Raw genomic sequence first — 17006 nt, 5'->3', positions numbered from 1 at the left:
TCTGGGAAAGGCTCCCTGCTTGGTCCAGGATAGGGCATTGCAACGTCTTGTGGCCATGAGGTTTGACTCCCTCTGCTGAATAAAAGCTACCTGCCCCTGTGGGGTGGTCGTGAATGGAGCCTCCTGACCCACATAGCATCCCCAGGTCAGGTTTCCAAGGGATCAGGGCACTCCAGAATGTACTCACTGATCCTGGTGAGGCCCGAGCCTCTGGTGTGGAGTGAGTGGCTTGTGTGAGGTGGGCTCTGAACTGGCAAAATCCAATCCATTCTGCGGAGGAGAGTGTTGTCAGATCCTCTGATCAACCTCAAATCCTGTTGCCCTCAGCTGACTTCTCAGATCTAAAGTAGTCCCTGGGTGAAAGGTCATTGTGCAATCCCTTTTTTTTAGTAATTCACTTGCTTTGGTGAAATCAACCACAGTCATTGAGTCAGTGTCATCTATCAAGGCGAAAGGGTGACATCAATTTCTAAAGCATGTCTTGAGTCCCTGTCATATGCCAGGCAGGGTCCTGTGATGCCTCATTTGATCCTGGCAACCCTGAGAGGAGATGTTGTCCTGCCTATTTCACAGAGAAGGAGACTGAGGCTTAGAGAAGTTGGTAAGTGGTAGACCCGGGACTAGAATCAGGGCTCTCACCCTCAAAATTGACTTTGCTACTGCTGTGCCCCAGCTGCAGACACCAGGATCAAGCCTGAGATCTTGAGACATTGTTCGGTAAACGTGTCAGTTACTGATGGATCTGGGGGAGCGCGCTTCCCTCTGCCCACTAATTCCATGCCTGACTGCTTCCCAAAGGGATTCTTTCCCCAAGATGGCCCCCTACTCCTTTCTTATTCCTAAGCACTGCCTTCCTGAAGCTGTTCTGATGACACGTCTTCCTCCCTCCTCAAGTTCCTCTCATGTGTTTAGTGTTTTCTTGTATTAAGCTCCAGCCTTCAGTATCTGAGTCAGTGGAAGAGTCTGGCTGGGAAACCCACCCTTCCTCTGCCTCACCCGGATCTCCAGGGTCTGTGACCTAAAGTCTACATGGAGGGGGCAGGGAGAGTTGGAGGATGTTGAACAATCATTTTCTGAGGACCTGTGCACATTTTTAAGTTGAGAGAAATGAGAAAATCTTGAGGTTATTAGGTCCAAATTAAGAAAAAAAAAATGGTTAGAGAATAAAATCATCTGTTTTTTTGAGCAGTACGTGGTGGCAGGCACTTAATGCCAATCTGTGGTACAGCCTGTAAGATAGGGGTTGTTACACTTATTTCACATGGGAGAAAACTAAGCCTCAATGAGCTTTTTTTTTTTCTTTTTCTTTTGGCTGCGCCCCTCGGCTTGCGGGATCTTAGTTCCCCGACCAGTGATCCAGCCCGAGCCCTCTGCAGTGAAAGCATGGAGTCCTAGCCACGGGACAGCCCCAGAATTCCTCAGTGAGGTTTTTCTGATGAAAACCTGTGCCCTTTCAGTTACCCACCCCGCTCCTGTCCATTGCCAAGACTGGCTGGAGGAAGGCCAGACCGTGGTGGTCACACTGCGTACGGACTAGTCCTTCTTCCCTGAACTTGCTGTTGTCCTAAGGACTGGGTTGAGTTGGAACGTCCAACATCATCCCCATTCCTATGCTCAAAAGGAAGAGATTTCTTTGATTCATGATTGCAGAATCCGCTGTTTGTTGGCTCACTTCAGCAGAAATGAGGGAGTAGCCTTTGACCTGCAGATTATTTTTATGGTACTGAGTACTTTGCTTAAGATCATTTCATTTTTCACCATAGCTTGCAGTAACATTTCCCAGTTGTGATTCAATAGGTAGATACTGTGTAAAAATAATGTCTTGTAAGTGATGAAAATACAGATTTAGTACTTACCAATCTTTTTTAAAAAGACCCTTAGTATTCATGGAGTACGGTTTGAGAAGGACTGACCTAGTAAATAGAGGCCACGTTCCTTAGTTTGACCTCCAGCACCCTTCATGAGCTGCCCTTGCTTGTCTTTGTAGCCCTGTGTCTCACCCCACCTCCCTCCCCCGCCCCACCTCCCTCCCCCGCCCCACGCACCCCTTTTAGCATTGCTGAACTTTGAGAAGTTCTCTGCAGCTCTGATTACTGGCTTCTGCCTGGAATACACACCTCTCACTATCATCCCCTTAACTTCTAGAAAATACCTATTCATCTTTCAAGGTATCAAGTATACCTTCCCCTTAGTAACTGACCCTGGCCCCCCAACTTCTTTCATAGTTTCTATAAAACCCATAAGTGCACTTACCTGTTTTCATGTATTCTCCCAACTTTATGCTCATAGGGCAGGAATTATAACTCCTCCTTTCTGTGTCCTTTAGCTCCTAGCATAGTGCCTGGCTTATTTATTGATCTGTGTGTGTGTGTGTGTGTGTGTGTGTGCGCGCGCGCACGTGCACATGTGTGTATATTTATTTGTTGGCAAGTTCCACAGGTTTGACCTTTTAAGTTAATTTTAGAATAATTTCTTAACATTTTTTCCTCCAAACCTTTCCAGGGTGTTGCTAGGAATCTGATTACATTTACATATTGCCTTTTGAGTTTATAAGTTGAGGGTTCTTATAAGTGAACATTCTAGCTATCTATTCAAATTGTCCTTTATGTCCTTTGCTTCATAAAGGCTCTATGCAGTACTTGGTAAGTTAATTACTATTTATATCATCATCTTGGCTATCATGATGATTTTTACCTCTTTTGGATTTTTAACTGGGTATTTTTTATATTTGAAAAACGATTGGTTTTTATCACTTGCTTAGCAACCAATAACATCAGTGCATTCTCTTTATTATTTTTTTATTTGTTATTCTTAGATTTCCTAACAGTACATTCATATAATTGCATAATGATTAGAAAGTTGCCTGTTGTTTTCCAGGCCTGGGTTTTTTTGAAATTGTCTTCTAAGTAGTTGAGGATTCAGTGCTAGACGTTCTTCCTATGTGGGCAGGAGTGACTCTGGAATCTTCCACCCTTCTGTCTCTTGGGTTTGCTGTTGGCTTCTCTTTCCTGACCACCCAAAGGAAGGTGTCCATTTGTCTTAGGAAGAGCCACTCCCTTGCCACCGTCCCAGGTCTATCTTTAGGCTGTCAGCCCCTCCCCTCCGCTCTCTTCCCCTCTCTCTGGTCTCCCAGTGCCTTGCTTTGATTTGTAGTCGGAAGTTCCCCTCGTCCCGTTGCCTCTTCCCCCTCATTTCCCAAGTTCCCACAGGAACCTGAGAAGTAGGTGGTGCTCAGGGGTTAGAACGGAAACTGCAGCAAGATAACTCCAAGGGACAATGCCCGGTTGACGTCATTGCAACTTCTTTGCCTCGGCCAGAGTGGCTTTTTGGTTTTTTTTTCTTCCATTTTTCTTCAGGTTACTCTTCTACCCCACCCAGTCCAGTCTCTGTCAACCTCTGTGTGAAAGCTCTCTGGCATTGTCTGGTTGGTTTACGTGTTTCCTCACAGTCTAATGCAAAATCCATAGTTCCAAGTGGTGACTTGGGAACTTGTTCTTTGATAGAGTTGCTTTCTTATGAAGCAGAAGCGTCCCCTTGTGACTCTCGTAATAACCTCCCTGACCATCATGTATGTATTTCCATGACTCTCCTGAGAGGCAGGTAGTGTAGGGATTGTATAGCCATCACCTCAAGGAAGATTCACACATGCATTGAACAAGTTGTCATCAATTGTAAAAAAAAGAAACCTTTACTAACCCCAGTTACTATTCTTTACTGGGTTTCAATCAAGGAGATGATAAAAGGAAACTCACGTTTATGAAGTGTCTTGTATGTGCCAGGCAGCATGCTAAGGCCATTCTTATAGAATTCTTTTCCTCAGCTCTCACTAATCTCCCTAGAAAAGCTCCATTTTTCTTAGTTTTTAGTGGAGGTACTAAGGCCCAAAGTTTAAAACAATGGGCTTCAGGTCAAGTTCAAGTTGAATGCTCTTTCTTCCAGATGGTTCCTTGTGTGGGAAGGTCACGTGTGTTGACCTGGGCTTAGAATGCAGGTGAGTGGCCAGTCACTCAGTGTCTGTTCTTTTTGTCTCCTCCCTCCAGCTGTACCTGCAGGCCCGCTTCACTTGGCGAGGGGCCCGCCTGCTCCGGCCCCTCCTGCAGTTCACCTTGATCATGATGTCCTTTTACACAGGACTGTCCCGTGTGTCTGACCACAAGCACCATCCCAGCGATGTCCTGGCGGGATTTGCTCAAGGAGCCCTGGTGGCCTGCTGCATAGTAAGTAGCCTCTTGTCCTCCGCACACAAGCAGGGCCCTGGACAGCTTGCTTGTTAAATGTTTCCAGCTCAGTGACCAAAGCCAGGGAGCTCTCAATCCTCTTCCCTGCTTGGTGTGTGAGGAGCCGTCCTGCCCCAGGACCCCTTCAGTGAAATGAGGATAATTCCTGCTTCTTTCCAGCCTGGGAGTTTTAATCCAACAGACTGTGTGAATCCTCGTCTCCAGAAACACAGAAGGTTTGGGCTCATAGTTGCAGTTGCAAGAGACCTTAGATGTTATCCTACCCACTCATTCTATCCATGAGGACATTCAGGGCTCAAGAGGAGAAACTTGCCCCAGGTCACATGTCAGGAGTCTAAGTCTCTGACTCATATGTTGCTCACATGCTGCTTCGGGGATAACTTACCATTCAGAAGCACTTCTCAGCTTCTTGGAAAACTTCTGCCCCTCCCACGGTGACCTTTACAACACTTGGTCAGCCCCTAAACTAGGTGTTGGCTGGGAAGGAGGGAGTTTGTGAAGGCTCAGCCCTCTCCTAGCCTGGGGGCTTTGTAGGTCAAGTCACAGAGCTTCCTGAGAATGACCTTGGGATGGGCCACGTTCTGGTTGGCCCCAAATGACAGAGTTACCCCTTCACATACTTCCTCCCCGACTCCCAGTTTGGGGAGGGGTGGGGTTGTGGATAAGGCCTTCCACCTCTGAGCCTCTATCTCTTCAGGAATCTCTGCTTTTCTGGCCTGCTAGAAGTTTGTTTTTATTTTTAAGAGTCAAAAAGAGAAACTTTATTTAAAAAATCTGTACAACATTAAGTTTCATGCTAAAACTTTTGAGGGGCTTATTCAGCAAACCCGACTGAGAAGCTTCTCTGACACTGTGCTTGCCTGGGCTCTCCTCGCACACTCGCCCTGGTCCAGCAGGAATCCCACCATACAGTACCGACTGGGTGTCCGAGCACCACAGATGTGGGCTGTATTGTTGTTAGCTGAACCCTCGCTCATTCCCAGCAAGAATCATGAAGTAGAGGGATCTAGAAAAGCTCCATCTAGAAAAGTGCCTGGTCTTTTCCTGGTTTCTCAGCCTGGCTGTAGCCCTCTGTCCCCCTGCAATAACCTCCCTGCTCTCCTGCATTCATCACCCTGTGTTGAAATTGTGGACATGTGTCTCCCTTTAGACTGTTCCTCAGGGACAGGGACCCTAGTTAACAGGTGTTATTCTCCCTGTGTCACCAAGGCCTCTCAGAGATTCTAGCTCAGAATGGGTGTGTAATCCACACAAAGCTAGACTCCATGAGTTGACCTACCCGTTCTTGAGAACATTCGCTTGAAGACAGAGGGATGGAGAAGGCACAGCCCCTGCTTCCAAGGAAACCCCAGTCTCGGTGCTCCCAGCCGGGCTGAGCACGGGAGCTACAGTGAGGGGCTGCCATGGGGACCAGTCCGGGCGCTTCAGCAGGCAGGCGAGGCAAGAGGGGGGTAAGGGAGTTGGGGTAACCAGAGTGGACCCCTCAAGGGAAGTAGCATCTGAACTGCCCGCCAGCCTCGGCCTGGGCACCCTAGCCTAGGGACTGGCTGTTTTGAGGGCTTCATTCATTACTTTCTTTCATTTTTTTTTTTTTTTTTCTGTCAAGGCCAGAAGGGAGAGAAATTGGGGGAGCATACCGTTAATGAGAGCAGCTGTCACTGAGCAGCTTGTCTCGGAAGCCTGGCCCTTTAATGTGAAATGACAGTGGGGGATGGGTGTTTGCACGACAGGGTAACCCTTTGCTGACCGTGCCCTCTGAGCTTTGCTCTAGGCAGGAGGTCGACCCGCGGGGGGCCTGCTGTGGTGTTTCCTTCTCGGCGCCACTGCCCTAATTAAAGTCTCCTGCGCCCCCAATTAAAAAAATGGAAGGGTTGGGGGGGTCCTTCATAGCCTTCCTCTCTTTTATAGAGCACTCTCTATGCACAATGGGACAAAGTGCCCAGGAGGACCAGGGTTTATTTTCGAGAAGGGAAATGAGGGGTCTGACTTTTATCCTGTTTGGCTCGGGCAGGCTGGAGCACTGGATAGAAATTTGGTCCCAGTGTTTGTCAAGCATCTACTCTCTGCTGGCTCTGTTCTAGATCCTTTACTCAGCGGCTCCTTTGAGGCACGTGAAGCCATGTATACTATAGCCATTTTACAGATGAGATAACGGAGGCTCAGAGAGATGGGTCAAGTCATCTGAGGGCAAAGCTAGTCAACAGAGGCTCCTGGGATGCTCACTGACTCCAAAGCTTTGCCCTCTGTGATTGGCAAGGAGCCACGGTCACTGGAGCTGAAGCAGCTGGTTACCCGAGGCATAAGTGGTGTAGACAGCTGCTTACAGAGCAGAATTTAAGGGTGCCAGGGCCCTTCCTAACGCTTTGGGCTGATCCAGTTGCTACAGTTCAGTTTGAAAGCCTGTTTTACAGTGTAAAGACGGCTTAAAAAGGGTTATAAACATCTTTCCCTGTTCTGCTTAGCTGTGAACACATGGAGTAGGGACTTGATATTTATCATTTCTCTCCCAGTGCCTGACTCCCAGCCTGATCCTCAGGAGGTTGTGGTCCTGACCGGCTTGGAATCCCAGCACTGAGTGAGCCATTTCTTTTAAGCCACCTGTGAGGTCAGGGCCAGGCACTGGAGTCAGCCTGGGGGCTTGGGAATGCTCAGCTTGGGGAAGAGAAGGCCGTGGGTCATTTCCCATCATAAGATCTGTCATCCTGGTTTTGAGTGTGAGGAAGACGGAAGCAAATCTTGGGACCCTGGGTTGAACTGCAGACGGGTCTGGGGAACTAAGAGGCCGTTTGAGGACACCACGTGCTGAGGGAGGAGACTGAGGTGGGTGAAGGGCATCTGCCTCACAGGTTTTGCAGCTTTATTAGGTGCTTTCCTGGAGTTCTACCAGGTAGCTTGCAACCTAGGCAGGAGCCTGTGGTCTCTGCTTTGCTGTGACTTGCCCCCCAAAATCAAGGCTGTCCCGGCACATCCCAGGCAAAGCCAAGTTCTCTTCTCACCTGTGAATGTGGCTGATTTGAATGGATCTTAATGCAGGGACATCACCTGAGGTTGGCTAGGAGGACCAAGAAGAGGCAGCCCAGTAAAGTACAAGGCCACTGCACAGGGGGCCAAGGAACCCAGGAGCCATTTCCCACTCTGCCTGATTACCTCCTGAGCCAAGCTTCGATGGACCCCCATCAATAAGAAAATCATGTTTGCAAACACACATTGAGAGCTCAGGTGCCAGCTGCTATGCTAAGCACTTTACACAGACCATCTCCAGTCCCCCGAAAATCCTGTATTGAATCCTATAGCATCATTGTCCTCACTAAAGAGATGAGGAAACAGGGACTAAGAAGGATGAAGTAACATGGCAAGAGGGTAGAGGGTTGACCCCAGGCAGTCCAGCAGAGCCAGCTCTGAAGACCCCAGCCTCTTGTAAGGCCTCATCTGCTGCTCCTCTCACATCCCCTCACCTCCAGGCACATGAAACTTATCAAGATTTTTCAATACCCTGAGCTCTTATCTTAGACAGTTGCCCCTTTCAATGGAGCACAGTTCCAGTTTCACCCCATCTCTGATGAAACTTGTATTAGTTCCCCATGTTGCTGCTCTAACAAATTACCACAAACTTAGTGGCTTAGAACAACACAAATTAATTTTTCTAGAGTTCTTGAGTTCTGAATTCCAAAATGGGTCTCACTGGGCTAAAATCGAGGTGTTGGCAGGGCTGCGTTTCTTCTGCAGGCTCTAGAGGGAGTCTGTTTCCTTGGCATTTCTGGCTCCCAGAGGCTGCCTGCATTCTCTGGCTCGTGGTCCCTTCCTCCATCTTCAAAACCAGCAGCATAGCATCTTCATCTCTCTTTCTTTCACTGTCTCTGGCCTCTGCTTCCATCCTCACATCTCCTTCTGTGATTCTGCCTCTCAAGGACCACTGCAATTACATTGGGCCCACCTGGATAATACAGGATAATCTCCCCATCTCGACATCTTTCACTTAATCACACCTGCAAAGTCCATTTTGCCATGTAAGGTAACATATTCACAGGTCCTGGGGATTGGGACGTGGGCATCTTTGGGGGGCCATTGTTTAGTCTAGCACACCTTCTCTTCTGTCTTTTCTGAAGACAGATTGCCTTTCTTCTAATGCTCCCTTGGCGCTTTTCATGTTCTTCCTACTGTGACATTCAGCCTGGTCCTATCATAATTGTTCAAATGTCTGTCTCCCCAGCTAGACTGTGGGTGCCTTGATGGTAGAATCCATGGCCTGACCCTCTGGTTGTTCACTGGCAGTGCCTGGTACAGTGGCTGCCACACAATAGCTGCTTGAGAAGTGTTGGTTAAAGAATGAGTGATGAATTAGCTTATGACCTCAGGTGAGACACTTCCTCCAGAGCCTAATTTCCTCATCTGTGAATTGATCTTGGAGGCCCTGTAGCTCAGTGACCTTCTCCCACAGAGATTTTGAGGCACGGCCGACCTTGGACGTTGTAGTAACTGAGGTGGACCTGCCTTCTCAGATGGAGCTGTCTCCATGCAGTGCCCATGTGGGTAGCTTCTATTTGGGGATCGTGACTTTAAGTCCTCAGGGGGTACAGTGCATCACTCCAGAATGTTGGCTCAGCCACTGCAGAGCCTTGGGCAACAGGCCGTGACAGCCAAGCACTTTTACCCAGGTCTTGAGAGTAAGACCTGTCACAGCAAAAAGACGTGTCTAGACAAAAATCACATGCCAAACAGGAGAGGGTTCATTTCCCTCCTCCACTGCTTACTAGTTGAACACTTTCCAGAGGAACACACACACAAAACACACACGGCGTCATGAACTCAGCATGGAGACACGGACACACAGGGGCAGAAGGGCAAGCACACTGAGGTACATCTTCACACGTGTGGACGGCGGGGCACAGGACAGAGGCACGGGGACAGGCCCAGTTGTACCTAGTCACAGATATCCAGCCTCTTTCTGTCACCAGCACTCAGAACCACAGATACACAGACAGGCCAAGGCAAACACAAGCACATGTTCACTCTCTCAGTCCCCTTCCCCCCACCCCCCCAAACACACACACAGAGCCACCCCTCCCAAGATGTGAACTCTACAGCTGGGCTCACCGTTCCCACCCCTGGAGTAACCCAGGGACCCGGATGAAGCGACAGACATCGGTTCATTTCCTGTCTGGTGACAACTTGCCTATCTGGCCACCTCCTCCCTGACCCTCCAACAGATGGCAAATTATGGGGCCCTGGGAGGGGTCAGGGCAGGGCCAGGCCGCCATTGCTGTGGGTGCAGCAGAGGAAGCAGCTGCTCGTGAATTTCATAAACACGCTGCAGAGTCTTTCCTGGTTTTCCTCTTGTAGGGGGTGTGGCTCAGCCAGCAGTCACTCTTTTGTGTGCTGCTGTCTTCCTCCAGGATGCAGGGAAGGGCGAGGATGTTCTTTGTCTCTGCCCCAGTGAGGTGACCTCGGGAGAAGAGACAAGCGAGAATGTGAATGGAAGAATGGTTCAGTGATGACAGTCCCCCGAGAGGAAACTCGGGTGCAGAGAGAGCGTGGCACACACCCAAGGACACACGGTGGCAGAGTAGGAACCAGATCCTGGCTCTCTTGATCCTATCTCAAAGGGTTAAACTAGTAAACTCCAAACATGCACAGACTACGGCATGAATTTGTGAGATCTCCTTCTGTAACGTGAAATTCCCATCTGTTCCCATTGGATTCATTCCACTGCTGTCTGGGCAGAGCAAGGATGAAATGACCTCCTGAATCTTTTCTGGCCCTGCAAAAGCCTAGCTCTTTGCCCAGAAGCCCTGGGCTGACCTTGTCACCCTGGGTTCCCACTCCCAGGTGGGCAGGGGTGCCAGGAACGTGGGTGTGTTAGAGAGAAGGAAGCAGAGGCAGAGGTAAACTGCCCCGCAGGAGGTAGTGACAGTTTGCAGAGTTCTTCTCGAATGTCCTTTCTCATTCCCTTGCTGAGATGGATGGGGTGGATGATGAGGAAGAGATGCAGAAGCGGGAGTTGTATTCCTGCCACTTAGTTAGGCATATTGGGCAAGTCACCTCCTCTTAGCCTCCCATCCCACGATGTGGGGGTGATACGTGTTAACACGACCTGATCTTTGGATTGAGGATTCAGTGAATTAAAGCTGTGTCATGCTTGGCACATGCAATGCATTGATTGAATGTGTATTATGTGTTAAGTATGATGCTTTATTTTAAATATTCACAAGTTGAAAAGAGTTGGGCCTTTAAGGGCTTATAGTGCAGTAGTTTCCCAGCTTTGATCCATGATAAGAAATACATCATAACCCAATAGAAGCACCCACACATAACTAAAATATTTCACAAAATAAGACCCAGGGTTTTACAGTATGTGATACTTTCTAACATTTTAAATTTAACCCTTAAAAATGCTAGTAGTGACCACCCAGGAAATTGATTTTATAACTTACTGATGACTTGTGACATACAGCTTGAAATACACTGGTCTAGTGGAGACAAGCATGTAAACACACAAGTGCAGTAGAAGGGCACAGCCATTAGGATGGGATCCTGTCCTGGGGACAGTGGGGGCACGAGAGAGGGGAGAGCTCATTCTTCTTGAGGGTGCTGGAAGGTTAGAAAGAATTTCTGGAGGAGGAAAATCTTGAGCAATGAATGGATATTTTCTCTGAGATACAAAAGATAAAGAAGGGCATTTCGTGCAGAAGGAGTAACACAAAGACCTGGAGATGGATGGGAATATGGTAATTCTTGTGACCCTAAGGAGTTCAGAATAACAGAACTTGTGGGAAATTTGGGGGAAGTGGCTAATAGTAGCCCCCTTTTCCCTTTCGGCTTCAAAAGGTAGGATTTCTGGAAGTGGGCCCCTGCTTCTTCCATCCTCTGTTATTCTTGGGTACCATGTTGCTGAACTCTAGCTGATGCTGGATCTAGCATCCTAGTGACCGAGCTGTCAGCCCTCTGGGTCCTCCTTACCAGAAACCCTCCTATGTATTAGCCAAGAAGTGCCTTCCTGTGAGGCTCCTTACAGGGCTCAGATGCCTATTCTCCTTCAGAATTTTCCACACCTTTCTCTCCTCTGTTGCTCCAAACCCTCATTGTTTTTACGGGACCAGCTCCCTTCGTGACTCTCAGTAGCGGTGATGATCATGAATGACAGTAACTGAGGGAGGATTTGAAGAGCCCTCCATAGGCACAAAGCGTTTTTCACATGAATTCTTCCATTTAAGCCTTACAGAAACTGTGGGAAGGTAGATTTGTAAATAATAGTAGCACACAAATGCAGGGCAGACTCATCATCTGAAATCAGAAACCTCTTCGTTTTGCACAAATGCAAGTCTACACAAGAGTGTGACTTGGCCTGGGTCACACAGCAGTAGCTGTTTGGGGACTAGATCCTGCTGCCCGACTCCTCGTGTGACACTCTTTCTACCTCATCAAGTTCCTGCTCAGATATACCAAGAAATTACTCAGTATGGACACTGGCAAGTTCCCAGTGCCAAAAAGTCACTGAAAGCCCTCTAGTGAGGTCAAAAAAATAATTATTGCAATCAAGTCACTCCCGTTTAGTCAAAAGACAGGGCTGCCAAAGATGACTTTTCTTTAGATGGCACTTACTATACTTATCCCGTGAGGTTTAGCACAGACCCAAGGCAAAGAAAATTATTCCTCAATCGATGCAATTGTTTATTATGGTAAAGCAGGATGCCCAAAGGCTATCCCAAGACCAAAGCATCAGAGTGTATGCAACTGGGGCAGTCCGTGGTTTTTATCCTCACAAGGTGGGGTGGACTAGATTTATCGAGGGCTACGCTTGCAGGGCTCTGGGCACAGTTCATTCCCTTGAGTAGCTCATCGTCTAAAGGGGAACCATGACATAGCATTTACAGCATTACATCTGCACTCCAGCCTAGGGCTCTGCTAAGATGGAAGTTCATTAAAAGTTCCACATGGGTACCAAAGAGAGCAGGTACGAGCAGCTTAAGGAAGGGCTCATGGAGCCCAGTGTGTACATAAGGGAGCTGCTCTCAAAGAGATTACAGGATGTCTAAGACACACAGCCAGTGAATGGCGGGTCTAGGGCTTGAGCCTATCGTTTATCTCCATGGCCTGTCCGCTAATGGCTCTCCTCTTTAGTCTGCATAACAAATACCACTAGTGTGTGTTCGATGCAGATTCCAGGCTACACTTCTAGCCGGTCTGGGTGGGCCCAGGAATCTGCTTTTTCAAGAAGCACCCTGCTGATTCTGAAATAGATCATCTGAGGATTACATGTTGAGAAATACTGGAATAGACAACTCTGTTTTCTTCTGGGTCTCAGATTCCAAATTCCCCCTCATATTTATTTGCTCTGTGCTGGCATCTAAGCTCAACGGGGGCTTATAAAAATTTCTATATATAAGGATATGACTCCCATCTGCAAGGAGTTCTCTTACACACTCTCAGGAATTGAAACACTCAGGGACTCCAGAAACATTTAAAGGGCATTTCTGTTGTCAATCTGCCCTTAACAAAATGACCCTCAGAGTCTGTTGACTCAGCAATTTGCAGCAATGGAAGTGGAAACCGGCTGCAGACAAGACTTTTTGTTTCTGGCCAGTGGTTCTTGGTGAGCTCCAGGCAGGGAGCACCTTGGCAGGGCTGGGTTGTATGCTCTGGGCACTGGCATCTCCAGAGCTGGTAAATGCCAGCAACAAGATGTCGGAGGCATCTTCCTTTTTGATTGTGCTGACTCATTCTCCAAAAAAGCCCCAGAAATTATTGACCTTTGAGCGCAGATCCTGTCTGTCCTGTGGAAGACTCCCATCTCACATGGTGTTCTTGCCCGGCTTGAAACTATACAGGCTTTCACCTATTCGTTCATGTTCTCAGTCATTTCTGTTTTCCCCTCTCTAATTTTCCTTCTCTTGTTTCTTTTCTTTCTGCCCAAGGGGCAGGGGAAGAGAAGTGACTTGATGTGAGTGGGCACTAAACACACAAACCAGTGAGCATGGCTCTGTTTATTAACAAGCCCCATTTGTGCCTTTTGCGACACCACGTAATCCTTGGAGTAAACCTCCGAGGTAGGTATTGTATCCCTCATTTAGATATTTTGCTGAGGTTGGCAAAACTTGGATTTAGAGACAAGTCTGTCCTACTCCCCAGAGCAAAGCCTGTCACCAGCGTTGCATGTGTTGGATGGAGAGTGGGAGATGGTGACCCAATGGCACAGTAACAAGAGTCGCCATTTACAAGGAGACTCCTGTACATTTCTCATCTCATCACCGCCCGTGGGATTCCTCCAGCCAGGAGTCGCCTTGTTCGTGTGTAGTCCTGCTCTTGATGGAAGGGCTACATTGTCCTGAGCACTTGTCTGAATCAGATCACGGTACCCTCAGATCATAGAAGAGCCTGCCTTTCTGACTCAGGAGAAGGTCAGAACCACTTCCTCAAGCCAATAGCAGAGGGAACCATAATATTAGAAAGCAGAGGAAAGCGGAGCTGTCATTTTCCCCCAGCATAGTTTCCCAAACTTTCAGAGTTTTGATGGAAACAAGATTTCTAGAGTTGAAAGAAAAGCATTACGTACCCTTGCACCCATATCTACCCGCACACATACGCCGCCTCTAACAACCGCAGTTCTGTCCCCAATGTTTCAAAAACCCACCTCTTCTTTGTCTTCACAGCACGGTGGTTGTACCGGATTCATCCTCTCCTAGATTCCGCAACAGTATCCTGATCGAACCCTTGCCTTCGGGCTCTCTGCTCCCTTTCTGATGCCTTCTCCTTAGATAATCATGATCTTGATGCAGGTCTTCTCATCATGCTGCTTCCCTGCTTTGACCTTGACGGCGGCTCCTCGGGCTGTGTCGTACCCCTTCTCAAGATCTGGCTCCCCCTCCAGCCTCAGTGACTGCTTGGCCCTCCCGATACTGAGCTTTCTGTGGCTCCTGAATGTGCTGGGCTCCCTCACTCCTGTGCCTTTGCATGCGCTGCTCCCTTTGCCTAGAACAGCATTCCTGGCATTCACCACCTGGCTCGCTCCTACTTAGCCTTCAAAGCTGAGCTCAAATATACCTCCTTTGGGGGAAGCCTTCTCAGGCCCTCTCCCCTCCCCTTCAGCCTGGGTTCGATGCCACATTCTCTGTGCTGCTTTAACACCCTGGCTTCCCTCTATCATAATCCTCAGAACACTCTATTGTACTGCTCTGTTTACCCGGGTCTCTTCCTTGTTGCCCTGTGAGCTCTTGGAGGGCAAAGAATTCTTTCTTCTCTACGTTTATCTTTATAATCTCAAGGCTTGGCACAGAGCAGATGGTCAATAAGTGTTTACTGATTGCACTTTTCAAAAAAGCAGTTTTTGAAATGCAAAGAAGAGGGGAAATGGAATTGAAAGCATCTGCTCAGGATAGAACTTAGAACTCTTTGTGGTGCTTTGTACACAGATTTCGTGTTTGCTGAGACTGTCATCTGATGGGTTCTCTTATACCCCGGAGGGGGTCTGTCCAGCTGGTAGTGGGTTTGTCCTATAGACCTGGGGTAGTCACCTAATTTGGGTAGACCCCTTCCAGCCTGGACCTCTGGGTTTTCTTTCTGGGTGGAAATCATCTTCTGCAGGAAATAGAACTGGCCTTTCCTAGTCCTTTTTGTATTCTGCTGTTCAAGCATGAAGACAGAGCCCTGTTTAAGGCTTGACAGGATCGTGTTTCATGATCCCCCAAAAAGTGTTTGCGTAACCTCAGGCCACGCTGAGGGCAAAATACAGCTTAAGGGGGGATCCTACTGGACCAGACTCCACTTTTCATCTTGCCGCTGGGCTGTGTGCATGTGGTGTGGGAGGATGTGGTCCCCCTGAAGTCTGTAAGGAGTTCTCTGTGCCGATAAGATCCAAGGCCAGAGTGCCTGCTTTTAGAAGAGAGAAGTGGAGAAATTCAGCAACAAATAATTTATAAGCTCCTGGGGTGTGCAAGGCTCCATGCAAAGTGCGGCGGGTGATGTAGGAGGATTAGGGCTGGGCTCCATCTTTAAGAAGCCTTGCGTTTAGGAAGAAAGGCTGATGAACAAAGTTCTGGGGACACGAGAGGGCGTGGCTTACTCTAGGCCGAGACATGACCTTGGTGCCCAGACAAGGAATGCGTTTCATTGAACTATGTGCTAGATACAGGTTTAGTTCTTATCAAGTCCACTCTTGCCTTTAACCTTCATTTCATTCCTATCTTGTAGTTCAGAAACGGAAACTCTTAATATGTAGTAGATATGAGCTCAGGAAATTACATTGGGAAATCGGCCAGTAGATGGAGGTGGTATCAGGATCTTGAAGGGAGGGATGTTTGTTTGAGGGTGTCCCCTGCTGTCTTTGCCCTCAGCAGATGGCATGCAGGCTGGGAGAAAGATCTCTAAGAAATGAGATCAGTAAGAGCCTTTACTTGGTGGGGCTCGCTGCTCGGCTGGAAGAAGTAGAGTTCAGAGCCAGTGATTGGCCAAAATTTCTTCCTCCGGGACAAAGTGACGGAGGAAGGGGAAGATAATTTCTAGGTGGAGGTGAGGACATGGGCTCTGCGTTTGTCAGAGAAGAATTGAAAAGTTTAATGGTCTCCACATTTAACTTTTTTTTTTTTAATAAATTTATTTATTGTCTGAGTTGGGTCTTTGTTGTTCTGTGCGGGCTTTCTCTAGCTGTGGCGAGCTGGGACTGCTCTTCATTGTGGTGTGCGGGCTTCTCACTGCCGTGGCTTCTCTTGTTGCAGAGCATGGGCTTTAGGGGTGCAGGCTTCAGTAGTTGTGGCACGTGGGCTCAGTAGTTGTGGCTCATGGGCTTAGTTGCTCCTCAGCATGTAGGATCTTCCCGGACCAGGGCTTGAACCCATGTCCCCTGCATTGGCAGGCGGATTCTTAACCACTGCGCCACCAGGGACGTCCCTCCACGTTTAACTTTAATCATGTTTGTTCAGATTTCCTTATGCTGGGGGCACCTGAAACCCCCCTTCCCCACCTGTTTGTAAAGGGTTCCTAGGCAGGGCAGCTTAGGGCCTCCCGGCAGCGTTGGGTACAGACCTTTTCTCTCCTGGTTCTCAAGCTGGCCCTGGCTATGAGACAAACCTTTCTGTGCTACGGTTCTGATTATTCACACCTCCTTAGAAAAGAAAGAGACAAAAGGCTTAATTTTTTCCTTTGCAAAATGGTACGTTCAATAGCACGGCGACTGTAAATGTCTTAAAATGTTCCATTTCTTTGCTAATATTTCACTTTCTTGTTGTAGGATAGAAATTGCCTAGCCTTCTTTTCATATATATATATATTTAGCAAAAGCTAGTAATGAAATGTTTGCATAAGTAATGTATATAATGGGTACAAATATTCAGAAGGTATAATACAAAGGATTTTATGGTGGCCAATAAGCCTCTGCTTCCCTTTTGTCTTCTAGTCAGCCTGTTCTCCTGGGTTAACCAGCCTCATCAGTGTCTTGCTGTGATTTTGGTTGCACTTTGCTGATGGCTGTATCACTGCAGAGAGAACATTGTGGAAACTGGTTCAATAAAGGATCCAAGTCCTTTCTGTGGCCAGATCCTGGCTGCTAGAGCCTTGGTGTTGGTACAGCCTTATTAAGAACCCCATTTTCTTGCCTATAATGTGCCCTGAATGAAGTCACAGGGCCGTCATCATTAGTGAGCACTCGACCATCTGCAGGACAAAGACTCTTCCATCCAGAAAGCTGTTAGACAGGAACTTGGAAGTGTTTTAGTCCCCATTTTGAAACTCAGCCATATGTTTCCTATTAAATTACCTGATTGACAGCTGCCTATTATG

At 48.0% G+C, this 17006-nt stretch overlaps 1 protein-coding gene across 4 annotated transcripts in view; it reads left to right on the top strand.

Annotated features, from left to right (window-relative positions):
- Positions 1-17006, top strand: part of PLPP3 (phospholipid phosphatase 3) — an 80925-nt gene that overhangs the window by 61126 nt on the left and 2793 nt on the right. For all 4 annotated transcript variants that reach the window (XM_057712167.1, XM_057712176.1, XM_057712181.1 and 1 more), the window contains one exon: positions 4041-4217. In XM_057712167.1, coding sequence (XP_057568150.1) covers positions 4041-4217 — 177 coding nt within the window. The remainder of the gene's footprint in view (positions 1-4040; positions 4218-17006) is intronic.

This window comes from Hippopotamus amphibius, chromosome 1, assembly GCF_030028045.1.
Source record: "Hippopotamus amphibius kiboko isolate mHipAmp2 chromosome 1, mHipAmp2.hap2, whole genome shotgun sequence".
Lineage (NCBI taxonomy): Eukaryota > Metazoa > Chordata > Mammalia > Artiodactyla > Hippopotamidae > Hippopotamus > Hippopotamus amphibius.
The sequence above is the reverse complement of the archived record's forward strand: the minus strand, read 5'-3'. Positions and strand labels throughout refer to the sequence as shown.